The 12,448-nt window shown below is 37.2% G+C and overlaps 1 protein-coding gene across 3 annotated transcripts in view; it reads left to right on the top strand.

The window, feature by feature from the left end:
* The window catches only part of ADGRG2 (adhesion G protein-coupled receptor G2), a 78,005-nt gene that overhangs the window by 59,519 nt on the left and 6,038 nt on the right, over positions 1-12,448 (top strand). For all 3 annotated transcript variants that reach the window (XM_089511703.1, XM_089511705.1, XM_089511702.1), the window contains 9 exons: positions 810-999; positions 5,461-5,617; positions 6,350-6,493; positions 6,598-6,720; positions 8,882-8,927; positions 9,029-9,132; positions 9,266-9,390; positions 9,893-10,161; positions 11,815-11,914. In XM_089511703.1, coding sequence (XP_089367829.1) covers positions 810-999; positions 5,461-5,617; positions 6,350-6,493; positions 6,598-6,720; positions 8,882-8,927; positions 9,029-9,132; positions 9,266-9,390; positions 9,893-10,161; positions 11,815-11,914 — 1,258 coding nt within the window. The remainder of the gene's footprint in view (positions 1-809; positions 1,000-5,460; positions 5,618-6,349; positions 6,494-6,597; positions 6,721-8,881; positions 8,928-9,028; positions 9,133-9,265; positions 9,391-9,892; positions 10,162-11,814; positions 11,915-12,448) is intronic.

Below are 12,448 nucleotides of genomic sequence, written 5' to 3'. Positions count from 1 at the left end.
GTCTTTCTAATTAACACTTGTATTTCATTTATATAAATCTGACTGACAGACAGACAGACAGACAGACAGACAGACAGACAGAGGTATCTATGTAAACACACATACACTAAGGCTAATTGTAATCAATGAAAAAGAGAACTGAACATGCTACAGGTGATCAAGCTACCATACAATCGTTAGCAGCAATATCATAGTTGAATTAGTTTCATTTACTTCGTTATTGTACTGTATTCAGTACAATACATAAACAAATTTAATGTTCAGTGCAAGTACAGAAATACATTTAAGGGATGTGTGTGAAATGCACTTGAAATGTATTTCTGTATTTGCATTGAACATTAAATGTGTTTATATACTGTACTGAATATGATATTGATTATTAATAATGAAAAATGAAGCTAATTCAGCTAAGGTATTGCTGCTAATCATGGTATGGCAGCTTAATCAGTTCTCTTTTCCATTGATTATAGTTCATCTTAGTTTGACACCAAAATGTCATTTTTTTAAATTAAAAAAATTAAAATTATGAAGAATACTGGAAGGTTATTAAAAAGAAACAGCATGCAACTGACATGTCATTTTTTGCTTACTCCTATCTTCAGAGTATAGAAGTGGAGAAAATGCTTTGCAGTAGCCACCATGAGATTTTTTTAATCCACTAGAACTAAGTGAACTCCTTCCGAAAGCCAAAAACTAACACAAAACAAAATAAACTGCTTTCAGTGTGTAAATATTCATTTTGTGTATGTGTGTTGTTCACCTTTGCGCTTAGAAACATACTTCTTTCCGCCCATTTCTGTCTCTTGTAGAACATGTATCACAAAATCGCTTGAATGATACTGATCCTAGTAATGCTACAGATTTTGAGAAAATAGTTTCTCAGCTGGAGAACAACTTGACTGCTGAAAGTATAGCTCCATCTTTTGCAAAATCAATGGTGGATAGTGTTAGTTTTCTCCTGGATAAGCATCATTTACAGATCTCCTCAATGTCTAAAAGGTATGTCTTTTTGTAATTTAAGGAGCATTTGTCATTTTCATCATGATACAGCTTTATATATTGCATATGACAGATAAAGATACACTATCAGCCATAATTTTATATTTCATCTATCTATAAAGAATCACTTTACCAAGCTGGGAATTTTGTACTCAGATCAATAGAACCTTTTAAAGAAGGTTTAAATGGCGGGGGAGTAGATGAAGTTGTTATATTAATAGCTAAAACAGCCAGCTTCACTTGGGATGCTGTAAAAATAATGCATTTTCATAGGACTTTAACTACCATGGCTTCATGGTGTCAAACTGCATTATTTCTATAGTGCAGATGCATCCTTGAATACATAACAACTTTGCCACCCTCACTCCAGTACCATTTCTTCACTTGTGTACTCAATAGACTTCTTAATGCCCCTAATTTGCCTTTCCTTTTCCCATTTGCTTTTTAAATTCTACTTCACTCAAACTCCAGTTCTTCCTTGCTGGCTTTCAGTTCCTCCTCTGCTCCACTCAGTCAACCTTCACATCTTTTTAACTCCTTTCCCCAGCTTTACCAGGTACAGTACTCTCTCTTGTTTTCACTCTAAGGATTGCCATATTTTAGTTCTCCAAATGCAACAAGCTCATTTACATAGTATTTGGTCACTATGCAGATCACCTGATGAGTTATGAAAGGGTTAATAATATCTATCATGCACAGTTCTTTCTTATTCAGAAACATTTTAACCTTGTTAGGAGGCTCGACTTTCTTAGTTACATTGGATGTAATACAGGGCCCCACAACCTGTGCCCATGATCTCTTTTCTTTTCTCTTCATTCGACTCCTTCCTGTTCATTTAAGATCTACAGATATTCAGTGGCTACAGTTTTACCAAGGCAGGGATTCCACAATCCTGTTTGAGACATCTAAAGTTACATAACTGTGCCTGTGCTCATCCTCCTCCTCATTTCCTGTCTGCAAAATGGGAAAAATTATACTGACTTGAGTCAGGAATACTGTAAGGATTCCTTAGGGAATGTAGGAAAAGTGCGTTGTTGTTGTTGTGTGGCATTAAGTCATTTCCGATTTATGGCAATCCTAAAATGAGCCTATCATGCGATTTTCTTGGCAAGATTTGTTCAGGGAGTGTTTGCCTTTGCCTTCCTCTGAGGCTAAGAGAGTGTGATTTGCCCATGGTTCCCCAGTGGGTCTCAATGGCTGAGCAGGCATTCAAACCCTGGTCTCCTGAGTCCTAGTCCAACACTCAGACCACTAAACCAAAGTGCTTTTGTACATGCACCACAATCCAGAACTCGCAGAATCTGCCAGCCAGCATGGCCACTGCAGTACAGAGATTAGCAGGTCACTCTACTGTTTTAAATATCTAAGGCCTCTAATGTGATAAGAATCCAGGTGTGGCTTCACACATTGGTTAAACACACTGAAAGGCAGTAGGGAAGGTTTGCTTCTTTCAACAATGGGCAGAATAATGACTGCACCTTTTGTTTTGTAGCTTAGCTTTAACAAAGGCTAGAGAAATAAGATATACAAGTATCTGCATTATAAAGTTATCAGTTTCATACACTTTAATTTCATTACTATCCTATTCTAAGGAATCCTGGGATTTTTCATTTGGTAAGGTAATTATAATTCTCTGCTAGGGAGGTTTGGCCCAATGAGTTGGATTAAATCCAGATACAATAAATGCTGTATTCACTATGGAATTAATCCAATAATTAACAACATAATTAATCCTCATTCTTCTCAACGTGCCTTGGTACTGTATACAAATTTCACCAAACTGCAGATCCAAAGAATCCTTATAATTTCTAACCTAAGATGGAACCCTGACAATTAAAAGGATATGAAATTTATACAAGTATATAATACAGATATACCTTTACTTAAGATTTGGATATCCATGCCAGTTATAGGTATAAAGAGGTACCAGACAGTATAATAAAACAATAATAATAATAATAATAATAATAATAATAATAATAATAAACCTTAATTTATAAAGCGCTGTAAATTTACATAGCGCTGTACATACAATCTTTTTAATTGGACGGTTCCCTGCCCTCAGGCTTACAATCTAAAAAGCCACGACACAAAGGGAGAGGTGGTGAGGAAGGGGCCTTTCTAGAAGGATAATACATATAAAATACATAGCAATATAGGAAATGATTCAATAAAACAGGCACCAAAAGAACATGAAATAGTAAGCGACAATTATGCAATGCCTGGGAAGGCTTCTCTGAACAGGATGGTCTTCAACTCCGTTTTGAAGCTGGTTAAAGAAGTGATGGCTCTTGCTCTCGGGGGAAGAAGGTTCCAGGAGTGAGGGGCAGCGAGTGAAAAGGGGCGAATGATAGTGATAATAATGATAGTGATAATAATGGCAATAACAACAATAATAATTGCATACCTGTTTCTCTCTGTGGAGCGAGGCAGGGAACAACAGATTAAAATCCAATACATAACAGTTAAAAACATGTAACTTCCTTTTAAAAGAACATAGAACAATATATATTAAAGCAATTAGTCCATACTTTAAAATGCATAATTTAAAATTGATCATTTAAAAACCACCAGGATAGGCCTTCCAGAAGAGACTGGTCTTTAATCCTCTTTTTAAATTCAGACAGCATCCTCATTGGTCGAATTGCTTCTGGCAGGTAGGTCTAGGTCAGGGGTAGGCAACCTGCGGCCCGCGGGCCGGATGCGGCCCGGCAAGGCCTTGGGACCGGCCCCAGCCCAGTCCTGCCGCCGATTGCCTTTGGGGGGCAATTGTCTATAGAAGCCTCAGAAACATGCATTTATATTAACATTCTTTTAAAAATCAGCAAATTTTTTCACGTGTCCTCCATTTTTTTTTTTAAAAAAGTGTCTTCCATTTGAAAATTTTGTCCTACATTTTTCCTGGTTTATTTATATATTTAATTTTTTAAAAAAAATTTAATTATTTATTTTTTATTTCGGCACCCCAGTTGTCTGAGGGACAGCAACCCGGCCCCCGGCTCAAAAAGATTGCCTACCCCTGGTCTAGGTAGTTCTCCAGCTCTAGGAAGGGGTGCAACTGGCATAACAGTTTAAGCTGATAGCATGTTAGCTATCATTTGGAGTCATTTGGAGTGACAGATCCAGAAGCACTACTAGGCTGTGAACAGTCTTTAAGGGTGAGTTTAACCTCATCCTCTGAGCCAGCTTGGTGTAGTAGTTCCAGTGCTGGATTATGACTCTGGAGGCCATGGTCCAATTCCCCACTGTGATCTTGGGTGAGTCACACATTATCAGCCCCAGAAATCCCCTTGATAGTGTCATCATAGGGTTGCCATCAGTTGGAAACAACTTGAAGGCACACAAGAAAAGTAATTCCATGCAGGACTGGTTGACCCCCCCCCCCCCAAACCCAGGTTAGGTTAGGACTCTTTTAACAATAAGCACCTCTGTCTTGTATGAATTCAGCTTCAGTTTGTTTTTCCTCATCCAACCCATCATCTTAGCTAAGGCTAGTTTTGAAGGCACGGAGAAATATATTTGTTATACTGGTAGCACCCAGCCAATGCCTCTGGATGATATTTTTCAGAGGTTTCATGTAAATCTTAAAAAGCATTGGGAGTTGAATGACGCTTTGTAGTATGGTAGGCATACAAATAAAATTCAGCTAACTAAACCATATGACAGCTATATCTTCCACTCTTTCTTTCTTACCGTGCTTTCTCTTGCTTCAACTCTGTGACTCATTTAGTGTTCCCTTCATCTCTGTCTACCTACCAAGCACCACAAACTCTCCTCCTCTCTTTTCGCACAGGCAAGATTCACCAGGCAGCTGTGTTATGTAAAAGTAACACTGGTGCTGTTCCAGCAGTGACAAAAAGCCAGAAGTGTGAATAGCTTGGTCTTCTGGCTCCACCTGAACCAGCTGCAATCATTTGGACTAAATGCCAGAAGTACCTGCTTATACTCTTGTGGGGTTTGGTGTCTACCACCTAGTAGTCAAGTGATTCACTGCCATGCAGTGACTCAGCCTGGTACTGTGATCTACAGACAGATTTTAATTAATTATAATTAAACAGTTTTTAAAATAAAATAACCCCAAAATGCACACCATCAGATTCCCTGAAGTGTACCCACCACATTTTAGGGATATCGGATTTCCAGTGTTAAAGTGACCACACATAGATATTAATTATTACAGCAAATTATAATATCATTTGTGAGAATTATATTTTACCTTTTCTCCAAATATGGCATTCAAGATGACTAACAGTAATTTTTTAAAAAACATACACAAACACACTTGTTTAAAAAACTCTGTGAAATGAACTGAAGTCTAAGGGCTTCTGGATTTTATTTATACAGTTTTTTTCTGGTATTTCTGTATTGTCCTCAATTTTCAGTCATTGCACTTATCATAATTTACATTAAGCGGTTACAGACTGAACAGTGCAATGTAATCTTATATATTTTCCCCTATAGAATAATACAAATAGTGGAAGCAATTGGCTTAAAACTGAACTTCTCGACAGAATCAATTAGTGTGACTTCCCCTTCCTTGGCACTGGCAGTCATGAAAGTCAACAGCACCTCCTTTCATGGTGTTTCTTTTGCTGTAGAAGATTCCTCAGACCTTCAGGTAAACTCATTTTATTTGCATGTTCAAGGTTTTGGGGTTTTTTTTTTGGGGGGGGGGTTGTTTTTGTTTCTGTCTATATTGATAAAATCTCTAAAATGGGAACTGAAACATGTGGAATGTTGTTAATTCCCAAGCAAAGCTGGACAATTGAGATCCTCTCTTATAAATATTCAAATTAATTTCCTTTTTTTAAAAAAAATGCATTAGTTCTAATGCTAATAGAATGTGTCCAGTTATATGACATCTTTTATATAAACCATTATCAGAGGGAATTTTTTATTCCAAAATGATCCCCAGTGAATCAATTTTACTACATTGTTGGTCCTGCCAAGGTCATTTTAATCCCAGAAGAGGTCCTCTTTCCAACAGGATATGATCTGGAATTGACCCCTCTCCCACCATTTTTCAAGAGAGCAAGTGCCTGTTATTCCTTCTATTTCCAAATGAATGGAGAGATTTCTTTATTGACCTGAATAAGTGAGAGTAAGGTCAGGTGGAGTCTTACCAAGAAGTAGACTGCCATACCTTCCAATTGTTTTCCAGCAGGGTACTCAGTCCACTTACAAAGAGGAAAACAACTTAATCTCTTGTAGGTACAAGATTTTTGTGGGCACAGTGGCATAAGTGGGTGCTGCACTGGGAAACCCATGATTAGACTATGTGCTATGATGCATGTACAAAGATCCATGTGATTATTTTATAGGCAAAAGTATTTTCTGTCTGTCTTTCAAGGTTGTTCTTGGAACTCAAGTACCTAGAAACAGTGTTGGAGCCATAAGAGTTCCATCATCAGTGATAACAAATTTGTCTCCTGGAGATAAGCATCAGGCTTCTAGAATTACTTTTAACTTCTTTGAGAAGACAACTCTCTTCCAGGTAATTTCTTAGCATTCAAATATATGCATGAATGTTTTACTGTCATTTTTCTAGCAATGATTTTAATACATTAATGTCTCTCTCTCTCTCTGTTTTTTCCCCAGGATCCTTCACTGAAAAATGTGTCACTGATCAGCCATGTTATATCATCAAGTGTTGCTAACCTCTCAGTTACCAACTTGAAGAAAAATGTTACAGTCACCCTGCAAAATGCTGGACCTAGTAAGGTGTGTCTCTGCGTTTGTGCCTCCAAGTTGCCTGTTGACTTATGACAGCACCATGAATTTCAAAGAGTTTCCTTAGGCAAGCAGATAAAACCCATATATTAAAAAGGTGTTCAGACTAATCAGATACCATTGTATTACTGCTTCATTTGATGTGTTGTTCCTTGCCTATCTGAATACCTGGAGATTCTTTGTTGTTACTCTATTTGAGTGTTCTTATTGCGGTGCTATTGATGGTGCAGTGCAAAAGGGAGACCTACAAAAGCCACTTGCACAAGGCATTTGAGTGCATCCCTGCATTTACTGTGAAAGGGGATTGATGCTTAGGGCATATTCCCAATTCAGAAGTGCTCACAAGACCAGTGTTTTTCAAGTGTTGTGACATGTAAATGCACCTTCCAACTTATCCCAGGTGGAAAAAGTGGAGAGATGACTTAGTAGAGCTTATTTTCTGTTTGACAAATACATTTGGAATACAAAGGAATCTTGTAGCACCTTTGACACTAAGGCCCAAATCAGACAGGCCAAATAGACCGGCATCAGGCAGTGCCAGCGCCATTCACGCTGGGACTGTGGCAACCGTATACACCCAGTCCAATCTGAACTGGGCCATGGGAAAGAGCAGTTTCTTTCCGCTCTTTCTTGGCCCAGTTCTTTTTGGATGACACGGACACAGCACGGCTTCTGGCCTCATTCAGGGTGTGTGTCAACTGAACACTACACCCCAATTGTGGCCAGAATCTGCGCTATTTGGCCCCGTGCGTTTTGGGCCTAAGAAAAAAGTTGGTAGGATAAGCTTTTGCATGCTATTAATTTGTAAGAAACTGCAGAACTGGAGTTATCCACAAAGTCAAGTCCATTGACAGTGGATTGAACAGAAGCAATGGTTTCTTGGCCCATATATCACTAGTTATAAAAGGCCTCATGAGGTCTGTCTTGGCCAGCTTATCACACCTCCTTTCTGATTCCCAGCCATAATATTCCATTCTAATAATTTTCTCCACCATTTATATGGTTATCCACTCACCTGGCTTTAGGCAACATCTTTCCTCCTGACCATTATTAAAACTAAACTTGTCAGCTCATCACCATACTCACAGGTTTTGCACGTCTGTTCACACATACAGTCAGCTCATTCTTAGCTATAAAGGTCTGCTCCTAGCAACTTTACTCTGTGCATCTGATGAACTAAACTTAAGTGTACAAAAGCTTATGCTACCAACTTTTTCTCTTGGTCTCAAAGGTGCTGCAAAATCCCTTTGCATACTGATCCAGAGTAACACAACTATGTCTTTGAATTCTATCAATTGGGACTACATGTTCCAAACAGCAAAGTGACATTATTTATACCAGTTTCTGCTGATAGAGGTTTCTTTTGTTGTAAATAAACATAATGTGTGTGTGTCAGTTTCCTCCAGCCCCCAGAGATGGTGGGGTCAAAGGTGACTTCTTGGCAGGAAAAGATTGTCTACTCAGTAACTCTGCATTCAGTATTGCTTTTCCATTCCCCTGCCCTGGATAAATAGGGAGGACCTTTGACAAGTTTGATCAGTTCTTAATTTGCTGTTTTTGTTAAGTTTTATATTTACTATTCTTCACCTCTTAGAGATTGTTTTGAATAATAAGTGATTTAGGAATATTTTTACATACATAAAGATAATTTACACAGTTCTGCATAGTTTTGGGATTGCCTATTATTATTCAACAAAGGTTTAGTGCTTGACATTTTAAAATATAGAAAATATACTACATTTTCATATTAAAAAGATATACAGTGGACCCTCTATATCCACAGATTCTCCATCCATGGATTCAATCCACTGCTTGAAAATATTCAAAATAATAATAATAATTCCAAAAGGAAAACCATGATGTTGCCTTTTTATATAAGGGAAATCATGTTACTATGCTGTTGTCTATAATGGGACTTGAGCATTCATGGATTTGGGTATCCACGGGTGGGGGTACGGGGTTCTTGGAACCAAACCCCTGTGGATATAATGGGGTAGACAAGGAGATGGTATGGTGTGTATAACATATAAGGAACAGATTCTGCCATATGCAAGCAGAACATTATAGTTATTTTTAATATTCTTCTCATACAAGAATGTATCAAAGTACTTTGAAGGGTTAATACATTGTTTTATTACTTATCTCCAAATAGGAGAATTCAACTGTCAGATGTGCCTTTTGGGACTTCAGTAAAAATGGTATGTCTGTGCAGCCACGTTTTTGTATTTGCACTAATTTTATAGTAGTTCAAAACTGTACCACTTCTATTTTGATAATGGAAGCTTCTGATTTTTGGCAGGTGGGAATGGAGGCTGGGCCTATGATGGGTGCACAGTTAAAGAGAGAAGAACAAACGAAACTGTCTGTAGCTGCAACCACCTCACTAGTTTTGGCGTTTTACTGGTAATATCTGTACTACATGACCAAAAACTGCATACAAATGCTATATTATGTTCTTGTTACTTATACAGAATGCACATTTTAAAAAAAAGGTTCCGCCCCCAATATTTAAAAATATTTATTTTTTCATTTTCAGGATTTATCAAGAAGTGCCCCTCCATCTCCTGTCCAAGTGCTAATTCTAACCTTCATCACATACATAGGCTGTGGCCTTTCCGCCATTTTTCTTTCTGTTACTCTTGTTACATATATTGCATTTGAGTAAGTACCATCTTAAACAAATTATATTTTGGATGTTCTTTTATATCCATCATATCCATGCAGAGGTATCACAGCGAAGACTGTAAGGTTATTAGGTATCAACTTGGCCAATGTAAGGCACATGTCACCTAGGATAAAACAAGAAAAGTCACCACATTTAGAATCAAAGTATCTATTACCTTTTATGATTTGGCAGTGTTCTGTTTAAAATGCAAATTTTGATAATGTGTAAAATTTTCATATAATTGAAAAAACACATTTATGCAGATTAGCACCTCAGACATAAAATAGTGTGTTATTGCTATTTCATCATTAGGTTTCTTCTGTATATGTGATTTTGAACTGCGTTTGAGAATTGGTGCAACTAGTGTCCCAAGTTGCTCTTTGATAAAATAAATACACAATTAAAATTACTTGCATGACATGTACCATTTCAAAGATAATATTAAATAAATCTGGCAGTTTATAGCATTTAATTTTTATTTTTATTTTACTTTTACAGGAAAATCCGAAGAGATTATCCTTCTAAAATCCTTATTCAACTCTGTGTTGCATTACTTTTACTGAACCTAGTGTTTCTTCTGGATTCCTGGATTGCACTATATAATATCCGAGGATTGTGCATTTCAGTTGCTGTGTTTCTTCACTATTTCCTTTTGGTTTCTTTCACCTGGATGGGACTTGAAGCTTTTCACATGTATCTTGCTCTTGTCAAAGTATTCAACACCTATGTCAGGAAATACATCCTAAAGTTCTGCATTGTTGGTTGGGGTATGTCTATCTTGTTTCTATTTTTGTTTGGAAAATATATTATCTCTGTAGGTATGAGTTAGAGGATCACATGAATTTCATAGGGTTTTCTTAAGCAAGGAATACTCTAGAGTAGTTTTGACAGCTCCTTCCTCTGAAATACAGTACCTGGTTGTTTTTTACCTTCAGATATTGTCTAGCCACTTGGAGAGATCATCCACTGAGACATGGGGCTCGGTGTTATCAGTACGCTGATGACACCCAAATTTATTTCTCTATGTCTCCAACTGCTGCAATGACTAAGGATGGCATCTCTCCTCTGGATGCCTGCCTTGGGTTGGTAATGGGCTGGATACTCAACAGTGATCAGCTTAGGCCAAAAGGCACTTTTGGTAAATGCTTGTGTGCATGTACGCCTGTCAATTTGTGGTGACTTCATAAGATTAGGGATCTGGTGCCTCAGATGCTTAGAACTTAATTATTCCATATTCCTTCCTTCTCAGCTACATTTTGGCTCAACCTTCCTAACCCTGTTGCTTGGACGAATAGTTTTCAGAGTTACTGCTGAGCCACTAACAGCTGGTCTCAGCTCCAAAATACACACTGTCAAAAATACACACTGTTATTGTTAATGACATGCTATCAGAAGGTACAATAGTTCTCATTTGTAGGATTCAAAACACCCGTATCTAGAAATCTATAAGACTGTTGTAATGTAAAGGGCACTCTAATAATGGCCACGTTTGCACAGAAACACTCAGCCAGAATTGCTGAGATAATGCTACACATTATCAGTAATGCGTAGCATATTGTTCAGTTACTTCTGTTTGGCTTTTCCTGCTATCAGGAGTAGCTAAAGTAATCATAAGCTTACCAAAGCTTAAAAGCTTAGTAGTATGTCTTAACCTGGATTCCTGGCTTCACAGTCTTCTTCCAATATCAGCAGCAACAACAGTTATTGTTCTTATTCCTCCAATAATGGGACTCAAAGCAACTAACAACATATTTAAAACAAAAAAAATTACAAACTATACAAAAGTATTAATAAATGTAGAAATGTAGAATTTAAAAAGCAATTAAACAATTTATAAAGATAAAACATTAGACATTAAAAATATTAAAATTAATTTTAAAACTATATACAAATGTTTAACAGCCAGCCTTTGAAACTGGTTTGCAAATTCAAGTGTATTAGAGAAAGAGAGGTCAAGAATCTGGATTACTAATGCTAAGTTTTTCCACTCAGATAAGCTTCTGGTTAGTTTAGTTGCTCCTTTTTGCAAGAGGAGCCAAGGAGAAGAACATGCTATTTTGCGTACAAAATACACAAACCTCTCAGCAAAGTCTCTCTGAGTTCTGGACTGGGGAGAACTCAGAACTCCTTCTCTCCTCCTTTGAATTTTACTTGTACCATTGGGCTTTCATGGCTTCCCCTCACTCCCCACGGCAACCACCACAGCTTTTCCTTACAAAACTGTTCTTGAGAGTTGACATAGCTTTTTTGAATAGCATGGAAAATCACATGGCAATGTGTGTATACTTGTGAAGCAGGGTGGAGAAAACTGGAAGAATTCAGCTTCCCACAAGTTAAGCTAGTGTTTCCTGTTGCTTAAATGCTTGCTTATGCATTTCCAATATTGTTTCCAACCTTTATGATTGCTTTTTATCTTTCAGGGGTACCAGCAGTAGTGATAGCTATTGTATTGGCAATATCTCCAGATAACTATGGACTTGGATCATATGGAAAGTTTCCCAATGGCTCAACTGATGAATTGTAAGTCAAAATTAGGCAGCGATTAAGAATATTAAAATGACAGTGTATGAATAATTTTTGTTCCTGGAACTGCATTAATAAGCAACAACAGCCCTATGCCTTATGAGTTGTGTGAAATATAACTTTGGGCTCTAAAGTTTAAACAGAAAAAACTGATAGAAGAAAATGAAGAAACATTATAAAATATGCTTGCATAAAAATAAAAAATAAATTTGGGTAGTATAACAAAATTACTACACTGCAGGTGGGCTTGCTCTTTTCTTCCTTCCTTCCTAACTTCCTTCTGTATGCGCCTCAGTATAGTTATGAATGAGGCAGAAAATTAAATGAAAATCTCATTAAGCAAGAAAGTTACTTTTAAATCAGTGATTGCAATTTTTCCTTAGTTACTAAGTGAAAATCACAGTTTGAGGCCATTATTTCAGATATTGATTTAAAAGGCGTTTTTGCCACATTGCATGAAGATAATGGTATATAAATAGCAAAATGTGATAGCTTTCTGCATTTCATCCTCAGTCTTTTCATTTCAAAAAT

Source organism: Sceloporus occidentalis, unplaced genomic scaffold (assembly GCF_023333645.1).
Source record: "Sceloporus occidentalis isolate IW3139 unplaced genomic scaffold, rSceOcc1.0.p SCAF_2, whole genome shotgun sequence".
Lineage (NCBI taxonomy): Eukaryota > Metazoa > Chordata > Lepidosauria > Squamata > Phrynosomatidae > Sceloporus > Sceloporus occidentalis.
The sequence above is the reverse complement of the archived record's forward strand: the minus strand, read 5'-3'. Positions and strand labels throughout refer to the sequence as shown.